General features: G+C 39.5%; 1 protein-coding gene across 2 annotated transcripts in view; it reads left to right on the top strand.

Annotated features, from left to right (window-relative positions):
* LOC117485672 (receptor tyrosine-protein kinase erbB-4-like) overlaps window positions 1–23141 on the top strand; it is a 304065-nt gene that overhangs the window by 136942 nt on the left and 143982 nt on the right. For both annotated transcript variants that reach the window (XM_034134304.1, XM_034134302.1), the window contains exon 2: window positions 17384–17535. In XM_034134304.1, the coding sequence (XP_033990195.1) occupies window positions 17384–17535 (152 nt within the window). The remainder of the gene's footprint in view (window positions 1–17383; window positions 17536–23141) is intronic.

The raw sequence follows: 23141 nt of genomic DNA, 5'->3' as shown, positions 1-23141 counted from the left end.
ATGTTTTCACATAATTTTACAGGATATTGCTATAATATTTCACATATTGTAGTTCTACACATTAAAATCTGATTTGTAAAACACCATAGACAGAAAGGTATATCCATCATTTAATGGTAAGCTATTGAAATCCTGAATCCATAGATGTGTCTCCCATCACCCAAAACCCCTGACTATTCTCTCAACTCAGTATTTACATTCTTTAATTCAAAGAAAATCAGTAATATCTTTAAAAACTAGAAGTCCCTTTCTATCAGCTGTGCACCGTTATGGTGTAAATACAGCCTATTTACCAATTGGATCAAATATAAAAGTCAGCCGAATTAGTGTTGATACTGCAAGGAGACGTATTTTGTGAAGAAAAATTGAAAATGTTGTGTAATTGCTGATATATTTATGATCCACGTCACGTATTCAGTTTCGGCGGCATTTCTTCCAGTTTGTCCAAAGGTCTTCTAATCAGGGCTCTATAAATAGAGAACTACGGCAGATATGTAATATTTAATGCAGCCGAACCGTGTATTACAATGCATTTATTTGATGACTTCCAAAGAGAAAAGCAAGCACACTCGTAATAAAGTATTTTCTTTTTTTTCAAATGTTTTCGGATTTCACATCGCATAAACACCATATCCCAACGTGCATTGCGGTTAAAACATCCAATCACCGAGCTTCAACGATAGCTGAGGATTTCGGGTAGTTCGTTGTTTTAGCCTATCAAAACCTCTGAAAAAATAAATGTGTCTCTCGGAATCGAAAGGGAAAAACCTATGGGAAAAACACAAAAGCAGTGTACACAATTTAAACCAGGTGTCTCCAACTCTATATCTATCCAACACCCCTCCTCCCCCCACCCCCCACAATGAATATCGACCAATCACATTCTTGCTGGATTTGCGGGACCAGCATTGCAGTCGGGAAGAAAAGCAATGTGGAGCAGCACCTCACCGCACACTTCTTAAGGAGTTTGACCGTGATTTTCCTTCTGGCAGAATCTACACAACACATCAGCCCCATTGAAAAAAGCCTAGTCACGCCTATACAACACATGAGGGACAGAGTTTTACTGTGTGTGTGTTGCAACTTGCATATTATATTTATTGCATTTGACGCACACATACGCATGGCGTAATTTCCACTGGGGACAGGGGGGACATGTCCCCCCCACTTTTCGAAATCCCGTTTGTGTCCCCCCGCTTTACAAATATGTTTATTATTATTTTTAAACGCAAGTGTCATCGCCACGGAGGAGCACACAGCCTCTGTGAGCGAGCGAGAGAGCTAGAGAGAGCAGACCTTTATCTATTTAATATAGTTGTACAAAATAAAGTAAGAAATCATTCCAATGTGTACTATAGGACAGTAAAAAAAAAATACAGTTTAAAAGGGGAGTGATTAGTAAAATAAGCATAAATAGAAAGAAAGAATGCTAACTAGGTAACATAAGAATAAACCAGTTTAAATGATTTGTAATTGGTTGTGATCATATTCTAAAGATTTTTGGATTATTGAAAAGTATACAGCTCCCTTTCATATGAGTGTTGAGAGCTGTATCCATCAATTCATGTTGTGCTCGAAGTGCACCAGATTGATGCATTTCACTTCAACATTTAAAAAAAAATCTTAGACCCCCCTAGAGGATGTGAGGTCCACCCCCAAATAAAGCAGGTTAAAATAATTAAATTGCATACATTTTATTTTAGTAAACACTGAAAATGGGTCCCACAGACCCAAACAGCACACAAAGGTTAAAGGTCAGCATATAATAATGTTAAAATGTGCTAAATATATACACTGCAAGGAGTTAAAGTAGCTCACGACTTGTTTTATTTTTTGAAAGTCGCTCTCATCCTAAAAAAGGTTGGAGACCCCTGATTCAAACCAATTAATGTCGTGTAATTAACAAGGATAAACTGATGTTTTTTAATGGATGAGTACTGCAGATATAGCTTTAAAATAATTTGACAGTGAGGGGAATACGGTTTTATTATGAAAACTTCGAGACCGGAAATACTGTTTTCACCCCGTGAGGGTTGACGCTAACTTTACATGGACGTTCTCCTGGCGAGACCTCAAATCATCTTCGTAATATCTATCAAACTACATGTATAGATCCTACACATCCACTGGACGTGGATTCCAAAAGTACAATATACACTTCTCGCTAGAAATCTAATCAAAAAGCATTTTTAGGATTTTCCAGAGAGGGTTATTTGTGAATATACGACCCTCCGGAGCATTTGCAGTCAACAGGAACACTAGAGGTCGAAAACTTTAAAGCGTGATTATAGGTCGTACTAAGCGCTTGAACAATCGACCTATTTGGTCGTATGAGTTGGAGGACTTGTTGGTCTATATTCATGACCATCATTGATATCACATTAGTCATCATCCAAATCTAAAATGATTACTTTTAGTTAAAAGTCTGTATGTATAAAAACAAAGACTTTACAAAGTGCTTCACAATTAAATACAATAAAATCAAACTATAAATGCACATTTGTCCGGCTATTTTCAGACTCCAGCCTTGAAGATCATGCTACCTTTAATCTATATTGCATTTTGTGCACAATATGGATTTTCTATGCAAAGGCCATATGTTTGTTTTTTTAAGTGGAATGTATCATTCTAGATTTCAAGCCCATTATTTCACAATTATTACAATAATGGTCCTTTGGGTGAAATGTATGGAATCACTGCTAAATGCTCTCTTTTTATCATGAACACCTTCAAACTGGAAATGGATTTAGTGTCATTAGTGCATTTCTTATATGGTGGAGAAGGTATGTACTGGCAATATCTCCACCTTACACACAACGTTCATATAGTCAAAGCATATTGACAACTGAGGCAAAACAATCTGTGAAATCCATAGCTGTGTGTGATGAACGATGCAAAGCATTTCAAAATCAATCAGTAGTTTAAACGCATTCTGGTGTGCCACCAGCTTTATTGAGAGTCCATTTATGACATTTTTATTTTCCTTGCTTTCTTTGCACCTTGATATTCATGTTGTGTCCTCAGAAAAGCCCTAACAGCGAATCATTGGGTCTTGTCAGCCAGCAGGAAAGTTAGACCATCAAAGATAATTGCATGCTAATGTTCAATAAGCCTTGTAAGTCGCGGCAGATAAGTGTGGCTGCCAAACAGCCTTGCCAGGGGAAAGTACATCTAATCCCTTGGCTGTGGCCGGGGAAAATTAATACTAAGCTCCTTTGGCCAGCCACTTCCAGTGTGGTTGGTAGAAACAATTACACAACGGCCCACCAGAGCACAATTAATGAATAAGTGAGGAAGTACCCAGATGTACACATTATAACAAAGATGCATCTACCCACTAGTTGTACAAACAATTACAAATTGCACTGAAGGAGTAAAAGAGGGCTGTTTGTTCGAGTTCACTGGACGATGGATATTTGCAGAGGGACCCCGTTCATCATCCTCACCCCCCCACTCTGCTGTATTCTCTGTTTACATTGGGGCCTGTTCCTATATGATAGCTAATTAAAATATGCCACAAAAGAGACCAAGCATAAAAACACTTCATATATTTAGAAACTATAGCTAAATGGGTTTATATTTTCCTCTAGAGGGATCCTACAGTTATGTTTTTGAGAATCATGTAGATAATCTATTCAATGGATTTCGGGCATTTATTTCAGTTTGAAGCTATAACCATCACGTCTCAGTCTCCATTTTTCTTTCTCAGGAAGCTGGAAATAAGGGAGGCTTGAGGAAAGCATTTGTGATCTAATCAGCCTTGAAGGCTGACCATTCACATTTTTAGAAGCTTGTTTGTTGTGATGTTTTTTCAAGAAAACAATACATGTAGAGATATCAACAGGATATTATAAAGCAAGAGAAGAGGTAATAAAAGTAGGAAATTGAAGTAAGCAAAGACTCACTGTTCTGAAAACAGCAGATCAGGAAACAAGACAAAGACAGTGTCTGAAGGAGTATTTTTCAAGACATTTCAGAACTGGATAGCTGGGCGAAGAAAAAAAAAAAACAACAGCAAAATGAAAGTAAATAATTCAAACTCACCTCTGTTTTTTGGACCTCACTTCTTATTCACTGTGTAAACATGTGACTTGTGCCCTCTTGAGTTCTTCGACATATAGGGTGATGGACGTTAGGCTCTGAACGAAGCACCCTCTCGCCTCTTTATTCCGAGCATCCTCTTTTGTATCTCTATAATATTAATAAGGGGATCTTGGTTGTAAAAAAGACCCACTAAAGATGTATGCAGATAACATGTACAATTCATGACTTTCTAACTTTCTCTTTCAATGCAAGCCAACGTTCCTCTCTGTCTGTATTCGCTCTGTAACCTCTCCCAGTTGTCATACAGTGCTAAAAAAACAAAATAATTACTGTACATACTGTGTACAACAAGACACACGTAAACAGCCAACAACTGTGCACTCCATTTTGCCTGACCACTGCAGCTGTCTGCCTCTAGGTAATTTATTGCTGATATTGTATTACAAGATGTATTTGCTCTCTCCTCTAATAAGAACATAGATTACAAGCAACACTGAATTTACTGCGGGCATCCCAGCTGATTGCTTGGCCTGCCCGTGTGTTAGCTTATGTCTCTTTAAGTGTCAGCGACTGGCTATTTACATTCATCCGCTAAGCCTTAAAACAAATTATAATCGATCTGGGGCGTGATGAAAAGGGTGGTCCCGCTGCAAATTGAAAAAGAAATGCAAGGTGACAAGGACAGCAGAATCACAAATAGCTCTCAGATTGTGTGGCGCAATAAAAAAGCACAATAACTACTGAGATGCATAAGCAATTCAAGAAACATAAAACTACATTTTCTGGTCAAATCTGCCCTGATTTAATAATGATTTGCATGCCCCTCTCTCTCTCCTTATTCAGTATGTGTTCTGTCACTTTGTTGGCTGTAAATGGTTTGAAAAAAGTGCAGAAAAGACAACTGCATTAGGTATAATAATAAATTACTAAGAAAGACATTTATAAAAATCTGTATTTTAAATGTACAGATTTGTGTAGAATCTTATCCTTGTAACTCAAATGTTTACTACAGTATGGCACAATTACACAGTTTACTATAGTAAGAATTTGTTGAAAATACAGAAATGTCATATATGTAAATAATTTAGTAAATGTGTGTAATTGCAATTGATTTTCATGGTCTGCATGGAGCCGTGCAAGAACACACCTGATCAATACTTTAATTCCCGCCTTCTCCCTCGGCATCACAGTATTTTCACTAACTACTGTATGATTTTAATTAGAGCAGTTGTATTTTTGGAAGATGATTTTAGGAGGCTTCACTCTGCTCTGGCTTAGTGTTTAGTCTCACTGCTCAAGACTTTTCATTCACTATGCAATGTGTTAGGCCACAGGTGACATTTGAAGATAATTCCAACCTATGAAGCCTGCTCTTTAATAAAAATTCTGTACTTAGGGTTATTGGACCTTTAACAAGTTGGATTTCTGTGTTCTCATAGTCTGTGCCCTCAAGCGATGCCTTGAGGTAGCTGGATTTACTGAAACGCATCCCACAGATCAAACCAATAGTGCAGATCCTCAACAGAGAAATCTGAGGAATAGTCTTGCATGTTGTTATTATAATAATAAAGTATATTCCAAATGCAGCTAAAAAAATCATCATTAGAGTCACATCTCCACCCCCTTTGTAAATCTCATTAGAGACTGTTTTGACAACAGAGGTACCTCAGGTTGGACCAAAAAGGAACAGTAATGCAGCTGGACAACCAAATGCGTCCTGCAGTGTTTTCTTGTCATCTTGATGCCTCACACATAAACATTAAGCCTGTCTGCTCGTCAGCGTGTTCCAGCGGTTTAATGGAATAAATTATCTTACCAGGCTGACAGCTTCAGACATGTCCACGGTATATAATGTGCAGTGTCCTGAATGACACGTCACTTCACTATCTGACAGGCTGATATACGTGAGATACACAGAGATACTTTCTTGCTTGTTGAATAAGACATGTTGTCTACATGTAGATGCAAAATAGAGTCTAATAAATGTGTGTGACACAGACTAGCCAGCTTTTCTTTTTCCCCTTCAAGAAAGACTCTTCGCATCATGTGTTTGACATTGACTGAAGTTTGGTAAACATACTGGGCTAAATTAAAAAATGTCTGCAGAACATTTTAATTAATGAAGACCTCAATCTAACTATTTTCCTGTGTGAGAAGATGAATGCAGTTACTCGAACGTCCACGAGCAACTGCGTCCAAGTTAATCCCCGTAGACTTTGATGTTTTTGGTTTCTATGAAATAGTTAACTTTTAACGACAACTGTCCGGGGACTGATTTGTTTAACAACTCAACCCTTTAAATGGCTTACAATTAGGTTTAAAGGCTAAAAGGCTTAGAGGTAGTCCATCAATTGCAAGGTTCGATCCCCTGCGTCGCAGTCAACATGTCTGAGTGTGCTTTGGCAAGATAAACCCCAAATTGCTCCCGATGGCATGGCCCACAGTGTGTGATTGTGTTTGAAGGCTAGCCTAGCTCCCTCTTATGAATGAGTGAATTGGTGAATACTGATGTGTCATGTTTGGTCGTCAAGACTAAAAAAGCTTTATAAATGCAGTCCATTGATTATCACTTTTGATCAACATCAGCCCTTGCTGGTCGCTAGCCGCTTCGTTTTGCTGTGCTGTGTCTTCTGATGATGAGGATGATGATTTTTGGATTAGCAAGCAGCTGGCAGGCGTTGTCACTGACAAAATGGCGATGGCCGGAGCAATCCATGTTTTGTTTTACAACCTCTCTTTGGAAGCATATGGGTGACTATGACCAGGTTATGAATTGTCTTCAAACGAAAGAGGATGGGACATCTCCTCAAGCACCGGTGTGTCTTTGTGACATGCCTGCCTCCTGGCGCTACTACACATGGCTGCTTTAGTAAGAGTGCACGGTTATAAGTAGCACACAAAGGACTCTGGTATGTGTGATTTGAATCCCAACTATCAGTTAAGCAGATGGAACATACAAAAGTACACCCTGAACATTTGAAAACAGTTAATTTGCTTAGCCTTAGCTGTTTTCATCTTCAAAAAACCCATACTAACAGAGTGAACCTTGATCAACCTATATGTCCATAGCTAAAACAACTCTTATTTTAACTGATTGTTTTGTCAAATCTTAGTTCCAGGTAAATCCTGTCACAATTGAATGAGTCTGGACAGTCTTTGAATTTGCAATAATCTTTATTTGAGTGATTTCAATTTTATTGTATTTTCAGTATTGATGCTTGACATTCTGCTGAGCTTTCTCCTGCCTGGTGAGCTTTCAGCCCCCAAACATTTTCTTGCAAAGAAATCGACCGGGATAAACCATTAAAAGAAACCCACCGCACAAACGACTCACACACAGAAACACACTATACTTGTGCGCACATATACAATAAACACAGAAATACACACATGCATCCATTCCCACCTTCCACCTGTGGAAAGCCCGTGGTCCACAAGCCTGCTGAGAAATCATTTCCCGGGCAAGCGAGCGAGGCAATTCCGTCGCAGTGAGGAGGAAAAAAGGCTTTTTTTAATGGGGAAAAATGGGAGGCAGGGGAAGAGTTAGCAGTAGCAGCCAGGATAATTGATGGGAACTGTTTGGGTACAAGATTAAGATTCATGGGTAGGACCACACATGGGGGCTGGAAACCGGTTTGTGCTGGAGGCATGAAAGATATGAGGCAACGCTTTGACTGGCCTGCTGGCTTAATTGATAGAATGTCGTCCCAGGTGCGGTGTCAAAAAGAAAAACGATCAAAAAGGACTTTTCTCAATCTTAGAATGTGGACCAACACCTGGGCCTGAATCGAGGAAGACAGAAAGAGGCAGGGATGGGATGGAAAGGCTGGTGGAAGTCCAGAGGCAAGAAAGACAGGTTTGCACATGGGAGGTCAGCTGTTCCGATACCCAGACTTGCTGGAGAAAGGCTTGCAAAGAAAGTACAAATGTTACACTTCCCTACTCCTCAACAACTCCCCTTGAGGAGCCTTTCAGCAGTGTGCTTAACACACGACTGCCCCTGTGGAGCTGCTCAGTGGCCAACAGTGGAAGATAAAGCTCCTGCTGTGAATATAACAGAGTATGAATGAGAAGTAAGATGTTGTGGACTTTCCTGGATACTGTTACCTGTGCTTCAACAATGACTTTTTTACACAATGAAAACGTTTTGAATCCCTCTTTCAGTCGCATTTTCATAGCTCCCAAAGTGCTTTTCTAGCAGCAAGTTCACCCTTTGTAAATATCTGACCCAGTGAACTGACTGTGATTAATACTACGGTGGAAATGGTTAAGAATATAAATGTCATTGCGTTCTAAATCTAAAATGAAAAAGATCAAAATTGAGGTAGAGATGGAAAAATAGGGGTCAAAACTAAAAGGAGATGAGAGGAGACAGAGATAACGTCAGATCTTAAAGGTTATGCATGTAATATTTTAACATCAATAAGTCTGTACGGTTTCAATTTCCCTGTATTTTCTGTAATGAAAGGACACATGTATGAGCCTAGGCCTTTGGGTTGATTGCTGCACTTTGTATTGGGTGGCACCCATCAGATATGATCAGATGTGAGATTGTTTTTTTTGGTTCTGCACATAGATTTTTTTTTTTTTTTTAAAGTTTATTGTTCTTCATTGAAAACAAATGATCTCTCTTAGCGGGACACTTTTTAAAATAACCCTCAATTTGGGCCTGCTCGCCTCCTTAATTGTCATGGTTACAGAGTGTGTTAAAGGTCATTTTCTCTCCTTTTATATGTTAGGCTCCTGCAGATGTAAGCACACAGAGGTATTGTTCATTTAGGGTTTCCTATGCCTTATGTGGATGCCTGTGTGAGCCTAAATCATAATAAACCAAATGTAATCTCATGTCAAGTTCGTCAGCATGTTGTTAGAATTACTGAAAAACTCACTCACAGAAGCTCAACACCAAGTATTTTCTTTCTTTTGCACACATCCAACACAGCCGTGCACATGCCCACCAATTTAGGATGTGAGCTGTTCATTTGACCCCATTGCTCAGCCTATTTGTCGTCTCTCTTTAGCAGACTATTGGGATATGAACCACCTCCGGGGTTTACTGTTTCTACTATTAGCATATAAAGAGCATGAATTTAATTCCACCTTGTGTTAGCAAGGAGCTTCTGAGACTGCAAGACCAAAAGGCAAAGCCTCACTGGGAACACTTTAAAAAAAACTGACTGTGATTGGAGAGACTCTGCCTGAAGCTCAAAGAGAGTCACGTGGTTCTGCCATGAAATATAGTAATCACACGCTAAGTCTTGAATGTGCATTTTCTGATCCATGCACTTACTCACACACACATGCATTCACTATGTATGCCTGCTCACACAACTTTTCTTAAACAGATGTGGGAAGAGTCAGACTCAATCTTCAGGAGGTAGTTGACACAGATTACTTTCTTCTTCTTTTTTTCTCCTAATTGACTTCCTGAAGTCATACAAAATCAAACAAAGCCAGACCTTAAAATGCTGATTACATTTAGAAATAGGAAGACGTTGGCAAAACCCTAAATATGTTAATTGATTTTCTGTAACTAAAAATAACTACATTCTCAAAACTAAATGTATTGGAACTTAAGTCCAACAATGTTTGGGAAAGTTGATCCAAAGCGTGCACGATGAACCCTGTTCTATACTCTACTGTGTTCCCATTGAGTCAGCTGTGAGGTTCTTGTTGAGGTTGGATGAGCTGTAAGAGCTCTCAGGAAGTCTCAGTGAGAGAAGCTGGCGTCTCAAACGTAATCAGGGACATTTCTTGGCGTGATATTTAATCAAAATGATTTTCAGTAAACTTTCAGGAGAACCCAGGTGCCTGACAAGAGGGTCAACAAGCTCAACGTGTCATACAGCTGCTTTTTGAGAGGCATGATCTGGCCCATTATAAAGGAGGTTAAACAGTCTCTATCATCATCCACCTCACTCACGCTAAAATCATGCCCTGAAACAACATAGTGCTTAGCACTGTCCAGAACAGCTCTGGGGGGTCTTTTATTAGATGCTTCCATCTTTGCTTGGTTAGCGGACGATTACTCCACCTAAAGAAAATATCCACCCACGTCCTTGTTATTGCGGCTTTGGAGAAAAAGATGAGTGGTTCTATTTAGTTATGTAATGCTCCATAAACGTACATGCATTTTATTGTCAGCATCTTAGTTACCTTGGTTCATTTTGCCCTCCACTGGCTGTAGTACAATTTGCTGCTGGTGGTCACAATGTTGTTATATGTTAATTATTTAGTTACAAAACATGCTCCCTCATGCAGTATACACATATATTTGTGACATCATATACCTCTTTCTTCAACAGTGAAACCTCTCTCCACTTTACTCTCTTCACTGCCACTTTAATTTCAATGTATTCAAAATTGCATCGTGTAAGGAATCTGAAGGTGAACTGACTTCTGTAAGACTCACTTAAGAATTTCATGTCATTTGCTCTCTTCTTTTCAAACAGTTTTAACATGTTTGTGCTCCCTGCCACTTTTCAGACTCTGTGCAGCCTCTCAGTCATCTGTGCTTTTGCTCTGCTAATGAATGTACATGATTTCATATTTACAGATCCACTGCATTCACATTGTGATACCGGTTGCATCCTTAGCCTGCAATTTGAATACTTTGATTGCATTTCATGAAGTTAATTTGAACCACAAAACTGATAAAATCTTTAGAAAAACATTTCCATCAGTTTGTTTGCCATTGAAGACCAGAAAGCCATTCAGCTAATCCAAAATATACCCTCATTTTAGTGACAATTAATTTGAAACAACTGTAATTTAACTGTAAGTAAAGCCATCGGTGTCACAACTAACGCAGGGTTCACATACTTGACCGCAGCACTGGTAACTCAAATAAATAGGAATTCAAGTACATTTAAGAAGAGAAGTTAAGTGAATGCTTGAGTACTGCCAACAATTATAAAGCCCCTGTCACACTGTCCCGAAATTGACACCAGATGGACACACGAATATGGAATTGGGAATTTTGCACGAAGATGGCCCCGAACTTGGTCAACAGCCAAGCAACAACCGAAGCAAGTACGATGCCTACAGAAGGCCACACGATGGCACCCGAACCACACACGAAAATATGGCCGTAGACTTTACTGATGATTTAGAATGTATCCAGACTCAACGTAAGAGCTTGTGCCTCTTCGGGGGGTGCTAACATTTAAACATACACTTTATTCTTTACTTTCTCCGTCTTTATATGTAGATTAGAAGATATTACTTATCTCCGTCATGTTGTTTCCATAGCAACAACAACTTCCTGTCAACAGCGTAAACTCGCCTTCAAAATAAAAGCATCTAAATAAAATAGGAAGTTAACCTAAATTACATTCAAGACATACAACTGCAACGAAAGTAACAAAAACAATGTAATATCCTTTTCAGTTTCACAGAACACAAATTGGGTTATTTACATAACATGTTTACATGATTTTGTTGTGCAATAAATGCAATCTCGATGTCATCGTACTATAATACGATGGCTACACGACGGCATTGTGAGGGCTTCACGTAGTCGTGTTGCCTTCCTAAGACAATGCTTCGAAGGAAACAAGAAGCTGCCCGATTGTCTTAGCAAATCGTGTCATCTTCGTGTGATCATCGGTGCCATCGGGCATTTCTTCGCAGACAATTGTCTTCGTGAGGCAAAAAATGCCCGATGGCACCGATGATCACACGATGATGACAAGATGCCCTCACGCTGGCCTTACGAAGGGCAAAATGGACACACAAATTCAACACAAAAATGAACCTACGCAAGGTCCTTCGGCAATTTTTTGGCATGCCAAAGATTTTGCCACCGCTCACGAAGTTGCTGCCGGAGCCTGAGAAACTCCACCGGCGGTCATACGATGGCTTAAGATGCCCTCACGAATGGCCCGATGTTGTTACGATCAGAGCCGAATTTGAACATTTCCTTTATCGTGTGTCCATCTGGTGTCAATTTCGGGACAGTGTGACAGGGGCTTGCATTGTACATAAGGTCAAACTGAAAAACAAGTACAAAAACGATTAAGTTTAAATTGTAAAAATGTGGGTGTGTGTAGGATGATAACCGATATTTGAATCAGCAAATCAGCAGTTTAAGTCCATAACATAACTATTTGCAAATTAACACAAGACTTCATCATTTTTATAAACACATCTTGGCAGGCCAAAGTGCAATGAAATCATGCTACATGATTTACCCCAAAGACTCATTCATCCAAACAAATAAACAAACAAAGTTAAATGTGCATACTAATATAACAGTTTTCTGTAATGCTGGTCAGTACACTTGTGTGTTACCAGCACCAGTGAGCCATAAGGGTGGACATGTGGACACACTCAAACACATTCATAGTGGTCAGTGTAGGGTCTAAAAGGCTTTCACTAACACTAGTGTCAGCAGCGCACTCAGTCAAGGAAAAGCGGCTAGAGGATTTGAGGTAATGAGGTGTGTGCCAGTGTCAGCCAATCACTCCCCTGTGACTTGGATGGATTTTCCTTGTCTGAATCCTACAGAGACACAGAGAGTAACGTGGTGAGAGAGAATAAATGGACAGGGTGCAGCATTTATACGTGTTCGGCTTCGGACAGACCAGTTCTTCAGGTTTCTCAAAAATGTTCTTGGTGACTCCACTGAATTAGAAAATACATTTTGTTCAAATATTGAAAACATTGAATAGATGAAAAGTATCATCCTTATGTTGTCAACAACAATCTGAAATATTCTCCACACTTCACATCCAAATATAATACAATACAAAGCTGTACTGTAAAATGTAACAGTACCATAAACAACACCAAAATAAACAAACACATGTACAGACATAGATGACAGTAGCATAGTATCAGCCTTATTACTGTTTGAATGCTTCCACTAAAAGCCTCCACTCCCTGCTTCTGTTTCCCGTCATGCAACACCAGACATGTTCACCTGCAGTATCACTGGGTCACCCCAAATATATGAGAGAGTAAAAGAGGACATCATTATAAGCATTATTGATTATTATAAATAACTACTCAAACAAATATGAGTGAAATGCACTGGAAGTTAAATATCTGTTTGCACATTACCCACAGGGTGTTTTTGCATTTATAGGCTGAGGAGAAGTTTAACAGTTTGAGATTATATTGTGAACCTGCTATAGCTCACTCACTCTTGTTTCCAATTTCATTTTTCGTTTTGGGTCAGAGGACCTCTAAAAGAGACACACTGACATATTATCAACCTACAAAGTTGCGAAGGATAACAAGTTGGCAAATAATTGATATTTACACATCCAGCAGGCAGAGAGCAAAAGTAGCAATCATTTGAGTGAGTTGTGTTTCTGGCCACCTGACAAGAGTGAGGGGATGTCTTTTTCCCTTCACTCTCATTTTAGCTCTATTTTGGCATCTGCACCCTGAGAAAAATATCTTAGACTTAACTTGGTAAATGTTTGACTTTCTTTACCCAGCAGTTGCTTGTCTAGGCTGTCTGCTGTTTCGTGCTGAGCAGGTAGTGTACACAGTCTGTTTATCAGAGCTGCTGTGCTCAAAAATGGCTGCCTGCTGCTGCGGGAAATTAGTTAATGAGGAGGTTGAAACGGAACAGTAAATGTACCGATCATACACATGCATGGACCACTTATAAGTAATAGTGATTTGTAATATTTCAGATATTGCCAGGTTCTGTGTGCTGCAGACTGGCAGCTGCAGGCTACTCTCTGGGGGTAAATCCCACAAGGTGTTGGGGTTGTGTGCACCACTGAGGGAATGAATGCTAATTTATGGTAGACCATATGGAGGCAGCGACAGCGATGTTGGTAGGTGACCAGAGCTCAGAGGGCAACGCGAGGTTAGTGTTAGTGGACCGTGCCGTCATCGCAAACACTCATCTAGTTATTGTTTCTGATGCTTATTAAGCCGCTCAGCAGATGGACAATAATTTGAGCCATGATTACAATCAGAAGCAGTGGCTTGTAACTCATACTTAGCCAGAAAAGCTCATCTGGGGGACGTTCAGGGACAAAGGACTGCTCTGACCTCAGATGTGGCACTTTTATTTTCAGTGACATAAAATGTAGTATTTCGGTCCTGCCTTAGGCAGTGTTTAAATGCAACTTTTATAAGCTGCTCCTCAATTCAAGGCACGTTAGCCAACTCAGTTATCGACGGTGTTTACTTATGGAAGTGACATTTGCAACTTTATTTAATTCAGTCAGTTACTGGCTATTGGGATGACCTTTTGCTGGCTTCATTGGCAGGAGCCCATAAACCTCAGAGACTCACCAGCTTTATAGGCATTCGATAATCGCACAAGGCACTATTGATGAAGTTGTTTTGTGCACTACCTATGAAATGAATGGGGCAAGGAGCAAGAACCACAGCAGTGAAGTGACTACATAAACCTGATTAAGATATTTATCAAGAGAATAAATGAAAATGCGGCTCAGGGGCATTTCTATAACTTTGCAACATTCAAACATTTGTATTTATTTGTGTGTGTGCAAAAGTCAGTGTTTGCATTCTCTCTACAGCTGACCGATAGTGTCAGAGACCGTGATGGATGCATTCTGGTCTTGTCTGGTGGCTGTCTCTTGGAGACGCATGGGAGCTGAATGGAAGCCATTTAAAACCAGCTACCAACACATCCGTCCCTCACAAAGTTTTTGACTGATTTGTGAGAGAAAGATAGATGGTTAGAGAATAGAGAGAGAGTCTATTTTTCTTTATGGTAGTAAAAGGATCGAAATCTGGCTCCTCCACAAACATACAGGTTTGCCTCAACCATATTCCCTTATTTTGTCATCATTCTGAAAGCAATGATTAACAACGCTCCTCACATGCTCGCTGTCTGTCAAATCATTGGAGAAAAGAAGAAAGAAAAAACAACTTCTAGACCATATCAATTGAGCAAGATATGCATTTCCACCCATCGGCTCATAATCTTCTCATTAATTACATATATTGGAAAATCCTGAATTATTATGATTCATTGCCTTAATCCATCACTTCTGAGATGAAATTCCCGGCAAACAAATTAAATCAATTTGCCCACACGGTAAAATGTACTTTATATGTGGAAAAGAGACATTGAATCTCATTGGCATTCTCTACTTTAAGTTTGCCTGGGAGTGAAATCCATCAAACAGATAAGATGGATTCTCGTTTTTTTTCATAGAACAGCCGTAAGTAAACAATATGAAGATTAATCTGTTCTTGCAGTTTGTTCCTGCATCATAGGCAGTATGTAGAACAGACGACGACTCTTTGTCTTATTGCATGTCCTTCTGGGTGGGCAGGTCGCACTAATCTAAAGAGCAGAGAGGTTGTTTTATGCAACCTTTGCTTTGATATACAGGCTCAGATGTAACACATTGAGCATGCAGACAAATTGATTCGATCATTCAGTGAGAGGGGGGGGGAAATACACCCTGAGGTTTATCGTTTACGGCCTGCCCACGTTGATGCACATGCAGACGTATCACCAGGAGGATCTCCGAGAGTTGCAGTAAACCTGCAACAGTTCACACCTCCTATATCTACGCTCCACACAGCACAGATGGGTTCGTTGTGGTTCACTTGGCAGTCAGCATCATCTCAGCCTCATGCAGGGCTATGTGCTTTCATAGTATTTTGTTAAAAATCACACGTGGGAAGAAGAACAAAAATCCCATCACTTCATAACGCTCCAGACAGATTTCTCAAGTAAGCAGGCTTCCTGAAGGCATGCTTGAGGAAGCAAATGGGTATAAAAAAAAGTACATTTCACCAGACATCACACACCATAATGCCCGTTTCCTCTGATCTCGGCGTCCTGCCCCAAGGGTGCAATAAGAGTTTATTACACCTATACTCACTTTATGACCCACCTTCTACCCTCCACCCGCTCCCCTCAAGCCCACGCTAACTGTTATTGAAAACACCCAGGTTTGCTATATATCATTCCTGAGCAGCACGTTATGCTTTGTGCAACCTGGTTAATCACCACCAGCTCATATACGGGTATTGTCCAGGTGACATTGCAATAGCTCCACTTATCTAATATCTGCTTGGATGTGGAAGTGTTTAAACAAAATCCCATTTGTCTCTACACCCTGTGTTGCCTTGAGGCTGCAGGTATCATATGCATATGTATCCGCAGTGTAATGATGGGGAGTAAATAGGAAATAGAGAATGCAGAGAAGGCCTGTGTGTGGGGAAAGTAGGAAAAATTAGTTTGGCTTAGTTTATTGCTAGCCAGGAGTGGGGGATGTGTATAGCAGGATGTGTAAGGGACTTTGGATTCAAATGCAAAGCGCCAGTAAAGATCTTTCAGGGCGGAGGTGTTCGGAGGAAGAGGTAACAGCTCATGGGTGACAGTGTGACAAGAGTCAGGGAAGGACCTGTCACCCCTTCGTCACACTGATGGCTCCTCTGTCATCAGGCGCGTGCAGGTGGGAGAAACTACACCACCATGGCAATGCAAATGAAACTAAATTACAATACTTCAAAAGAAACAATGCAACTATCTATCTTCAATTCAGCTGCTTTTTTTAAAATACAAAAATATTTTATGATTAAAACCATGAGCAAGTAATGCTGTGAATGTGTTTCAAGCCCCGAAGGGGACTTTAACAAAATCTCTAAAGCGTCCACTATTTGAGGGGTTGGTGGTAGAATGTGTTTATGAAATATGTTGTTTTGTATAAGACAGACTTTGGGATATTTATGCTTTTCTTCTGTGTCTATGTATTCATATGTCTGTGTGTATGTTCATGCTAGAGTGGGCAGCAACATCTTATTGGGCAGATGGCTTGTGTCGTCATGAAGGGGAGGGGGGGGGAGGGGGGATAATGTGTGATGGGTGGAAATGGGTCTGTTTAATTAGTTGTCAAACGAACAGCCCAGCTATCCGCTAAAGAGCTTTCATGTGCCCCGAGGGGCGGTGTGACGTGCGGGTATGGTGCAGAAGAGGTCCAGCGACTTCCTAGTCTTACATGACCAGGCCAGCTGAGCAGGTGCTGCAGATCACTGTCCACGGTCTCATGTTGACACCACACTCTCTCTGAACAATTATTGTACTACACGTCTGGCACACGAAAACACATAACAGCTTTGTGTTTATAAAATCCCTGTTTCCATGCTGTGTATGCTTTATTTTACTCTACACAATAAAGAGCAAGCTATGTGTTGTTAGGCTTACAGACTACATTTAAATCACAAGTAAATAATTGGAAATTGACTCACAGTACAGTGGTCGATGTAAAAGATGAAAGTTGTAAGTGCAGTTGGACTATGCCTGTGTGTTTTCTAAGTCAAACCCTGTTGTGTCTAATATCTGTGTTAACACTGTCCTATCACTTTGTCCCTGTGCCTTTTTTTCTAGTATGTGCTGGTACAGAGAACAAGCTGAGCACCCTGTCGGACCTGGAGCAGCAGTACCGCACCCTGAGGAAATACTACGAGAACTGTGAAGTCGTAATGGGCAACCTTGAGATCACAAGCATCGACCGCAGCCGGGATCTCACCTTCCTCAGAGTAAGGGCTGAACAGTATCATACATTAAACGGTGTTGAATTGTAATTGTACTTATATGCCCAAAATTCTCCACTTGGAACTGACCAGAGACTTTTGAAAAAGCTTGCCTAAACGCTTTGGAAATGTTTAAAATTGCTAGCCTTCTTACAGTCATAAATTATGGTAACTACAATAATTATTCCAATGTCTGTAGTTTTCAGTACATACAAATATCAATCCAAACATCCACATTTTGCATCACTTTGTGTCTAAATCTCAGTAAAAAGTTCAGAATGTGAACTTTTTCACCACTGTCTTTTCATTTGACCTTGTCATCCAGAAAATGGCATATACTCAGATCCTTTACAACTAATCACCACTCAGATTAGGGTCTATAACCGATGATTAGCAGCGAGGAATGTTTTTGTTATCAGGGGTAATCAGACCTCTCCTCTCCAAGTGTCTAACTGATTGTGAGCTTGCACCATTGTGATCTGAAGCATAGAATAATCAAAATCCCTTTCAAATAACTTCATCTGCCTATTCTCCTTTTTGATTAACTGTGATTCAAAGACAGAGACGAAAAAGTGCTTTTGCACGGAACATGCATTTCTAAATTTTAGAAAACCATTTGGAAAGAGTTCAGTTATTTAGGAGCAATTTTTAATAATAATCTCATTACCAATCTAAGCATGTGAGTTAACTGATTCCTACAGTCAAAGGGCAATATATATAGGGAGCTGTGGAACATGAATGAAACATGTTGTTTAGGTGAGGGAGTTGAGGTGGAATTGCCTACGTGAATGCTTACTTCCATTTCAGTTTGATGGACACATATACCAACAGGGTGAGTGGGTGATGACAGGCCGGGGGTCAGAGCAGTAATATTGTGTTAATGAGAGGTCAGAAGGCAGCAGAGACATGAGGGTTGAGAAATTAGAAGGAGGGAGAAAAACATTTAATTGCCCAGTTTCTTTTGGGTGGTGTCAGCTGCTACTGTTGACCTCCGTTGGCCTTCCACTTCTCCAGTACATCAACCAAGCACTCTGCTCAGCTAACGGCATTCAACTCCAATTGATTCTAGTCAATCTGGGGGGCAGGGGAGCTCCCCTGGTGTTTCGCTAAAGTGCTGACTGCATTCAAGGTCTGGTATTGCTTTGCGTATGAACTGGGCTCAGAGGCTTTGCAGAGAAGCAGGATTGCGAGCAATCATTGGTTTTTCATATTTTACTCCTACCAGCAATGATTTGAAGTTTATATAGCAAAATCAGGTTGTTTGCATGAGGTAAAAGTAATGGGGTAACTCATTTTCTCTTGTGCATTTAGCTTGTATGGACACAACAAATCAAGATTGCAAATTGAATTCTAACCCTGCTCTGCATTGTGCAACGCAATACTGACAACACCCCCTGCGATGCAGAACAAAACCCAGATAATAATAGAAGAAAGAGCAAGCAATGGATAGTCAAATGCTACCATTATACTCCTGGAGAGGGAATAGGCCCCACTGACTCAGAGAAAAAGTTGTTATTGGGGTAAGACATGCAGATCAAATACCAAGTGCGATCGCTGCTTTACTCACAGAACCAATTTGTTCTTTAGAACAACTTTCACGTTTAAGAGTGTCTCATCCGTATAAGCTGATGTTACATGAAGGCATGTGGAGGTTAAAGTTGCTTTTGACTACAATCCCCTCTCTACCTGCGTACTTTTATATCAAACCAGCACTCATTTACCAAATGACTCCCTGTGGCGCCAACTTGTCAGGTTCCTCCACCTTTTCAGGAATGGCAATTAACATGGGTTAATTGAAGATGCTAATTAGGAACACAGGGTGCCAAACAGCTAGGGAGCAAGAGGGCAGGGTGCAATCTGTATTTTTAGGTAATATTATTATTATTATGATCAAAGACATTAATAACACGGTTCCCCAGGGATGGGAACACTTCACCTTGAGGTAGAGAAGAAAGAAGGAGTGAAGAGAAAAGTATTTTGCGGCGGCCTACCATACCACCTGTCTCCGGGAGGTGATTGAAACTGATGCCTGTGCATTGGCTCTTTCTTTTCAAGATAGCCGAGAGATTGATGGCTGCCTCCCAAAGCCCCTCAAACAGCTTTAGCAGTAAATAGAGTCCATCTTCTAAACTGCCTCCACGACAGATGAATCAACGCTGGCACTGTGATTAATAACTGCATTTCAGCACTGAGGCTTTCTCCCCACTCTCATATATGCACATTCAAACCAACAGCACAACAGGGTCTCTAACCACAAGCAGTGTTTACATCGACAACGTTTAAATCACTCCTAAATCCATATTTTCGTTCCCTCTCATATCATAAGCAGAACATACATTTGCATACTGAATGCATGCACTTTAAGAAAAGTAAAAGACACATCTTGCTCAGGTCTACATGTGACTTTTCTTTTTGTGAATGGGAATCAACACACTCTCTTCCCCTGTGTCAATTCCTCACATTTGCTCATAAACTGATTTGTGATTATGAAATATTAATTTTGTTCCCTCTCCTCTCCTCTAACCAGTCCCAGTAGGAACCCACAGGCTGATTTGATTTTGCCATTGCAACCATTAGTAAACATGTAATCCCCCCCAAAAATGTTAATGCAGTGATCCCATTGCTTATAGCGGCACAGCACCAATTCACTGATTTCCAACTTCTGTCCCTGTAGCAGTTGATACATTATTGAATCACTATTTACAAATGGAGACATTTAATGTATCCAAAAGGCTTCTGCAATTTTTTTTAGAAAAGATAAATGAACATGTAAATGAGGCCTAAGTATCATGACAACAAACATATTTAGATTTGTTGTTACAGATGCATCTTTTATTATTAGCATACCTCCTTTCGAAGACTCTTTGTTCCTTTAAATGCATCTTGTTTTTCCCTGAAACAAATCAACTTGCTTTATCGTGTTTCCTTTTTTCAAATAAGAGTACCTTTTCTGACAAGATGATTATCTAGAGAAAATATAGATATTGTGCAGTCCAATAAAACACAACCACAAACTAAAGAAATGTTCTTAAAGTGTACTTATTGGATTGAGGCAGCACAACCCTGTCTCCTAAAAATGACGTTCCCACAGAACTAAACTGCATTCTCAATTACGTTTAGCTAGAAACATATTTTCTCCCACGTTACGTTTGTTATGAACGTATCTTAAATACGGTTATTTTCTACATATCTTTGCCATTTATTGTCTTGCTTATAATAATGATAATAGTAATTTAACAAATATCATTTTAGAGCACACATTTGAAATCGACAATCGGGCTCGATATATGGTTAAATTAACACTAGAACCGCCAGAGATTTTTTATACCTAAAACCGCCACCTGGGTCAAATTGACCCGCTATTAGAATGCATTGATTTTCAAGGTAAAATGTTCTTTTATTGAACAGTGAGTTTTGATCGCACAGGGATGAAACATATACCAATATAATCTGTGGACTCTCAGGGCTCGACATTATAAATGGCCCGCTGGCCCGGAAGCATTATTTAGACACCGCGGCCAGCATAACGTACTTTCAACTTGCCCCACAGCTGTTTGCTTCGGAGCGCAGCGCGAGCAGTCTCCCGTGAGCGGGAGCGCACTCCTTCACTACAGACTGTCTCTATCTCTCTCTATCTCTCTCTATCTATAACTATCTATCAATATATCTATCCATCTATCTCTCTCTCTCTCAATCTATCTCTCAATCTATAAGGAACCGCAGTAGACAAAAGGCGTTGCTATAGCAACACGTCATGTTTATATGAAAAGGGGTGGGGTCAATATGACCCGCTGGGCGGAAATAGGTATAAAGGGCAATTTTTTGGGCGATTTCTTCAATCTGACTTCATATTGACCATTTTTAACAACATAGGGTGCTACATAAAACACTTTCAGGAAAAGTCACGGACTGGAAGACTTTAATATTTTATTGAAAAAAAGTTACACACAATAAAAAACAGCTCTGGGTCAAATTGACCCGATTGGCGGTTCTAGTGTTAAAATCAGTAGGCGAGGCTGTAATTTCGCCAGCTGTTACTCTCATGAGCGAGGCAGAAAATAATAGTTGTATCATGCCAAAAAGCTGCTGTGTCGGTTGTTATTGTCAATATTAATATAATAATAATTTATTTTTAATAGTCACACTCGATTTCGCCGATTTTCTTGTTGCCCCAGCTGGTCGACACCTCTTTTAGCAGAAACAAACATAAATGTATTAAATCGATGTTAATCCATGTGTGTGGTTGTGGAATTACCGGACGTGACGTTGTGCGATTGCGTTGCCAGGCAACAGCTTGGGTTCATGTTAATTTACAAACTCTTCAACTAGAACCCTAGTTATATTTAAAAACATTTTAGAAGGCCTCACAAAATACTTTAATGTAAATTTAAATTTAAATGTGAAGGAATGTGTGTATAACAAAATACATCCGCCATAAACAATACCGGAAATAGACGTAGGAAAGATTCTCAGCTCGGTGATTGGATGTTTTAGCCGCAATGCACATTGGGATATGGTGTTTATGCGATGTGAAATCCGAAAACATTTGAAAAAAAAAAAAAATACTTTATTCCAAGTGTGCTTGCTTTTCTCTTTGAAAGTCATCACATAACGGCATTGTAATACACGGTTCGGCTGCATTACATATTACACATCTACCGTAGTTTTTTATTTATAGAGCCCTGATGAGAAGACTTCTGGACAAACTGGAAGAAATGCCGCCAAAACTGAATACGTGACGTGGATCATAAATATATCAACAATTAAACAACATCTTACATTTATTTTCACAAAATACGTCTCCTTGCTTTATCAACACTAATTCGGCTGACTTTTATATTTGATCCAATTTGTAGATAGGCTATATTTACACCATAACGGTGCACAGCTGATAGAAAGGGACACCTAGTGGTTAAAGCACGTTATTAAAAAATATTAAGAGTATATACAAAATAGGGGGAAAGTAGAAGGTCAATGATAGAAATATAGAATAGAAAAAATCAAGAAGATACTGTAAGTGATCTCTACAATAAAACAGTTTAGTGCAGGACGTCCAAAGATATTAATAGGAGGATGTGCAAAACAGACAAACTAATAAGGCTTTATTAAACATTAAAGAATACTTTAAGTTAAGGTCTTCTTTTGAATAAGAAAAAAGCTTTGGGGGTATCTACAGATAGATATTAAGCCTGACAAAGTACTAATATATTGCTTTCCTGCTATGTCGAAGCGCTTATTTTAACTGATACAATTATTCTGTATTCATGTTTTATATTTTCCATTTATTTGAATAAATGACTAAATAAATTAATTTAATTAGTTTAATTATGTATTTGTTTTCTTCTGTCAGAACAAGTATTGCTATAGTTTTACATAGTATATCCTTTAACAGCCATAATTATTTCTAGAAAATGGTGAAGGTTTGTTTAAGAGAAGGCTGTTCCTGTAATGAGAGTTCACATTTATGCTACATTGAAGGGTGGAATTGACTACACATCTTCAGAAACATAATTTGCTTCAGATATAACTCATAGTAATATTGTAACCATTAAGAAAAGCCAACTGCATTAAAAACCCAGTTAACAAACACTATACTGTAGGTCAAGTATTTT

The sequence above is a fragment of the Trematomus bernacchii genome, unplaced genomic scaffold (assembly GCF_902827165.1).
Source record: "Trematomus bernacchii unplaced genomic scaffold, fTreBer1.1, whole genome shotgun sequence".
Lineage (NCBI taxonomy): Eukaryota > Metazoa > Chordata > Actinopteri > Perciformes > Nototheniidae > Trematomus > Trematomus bernacchii.
This window is presented reverse-complemented; position numbering and strand designations above follow the sequence as displayed.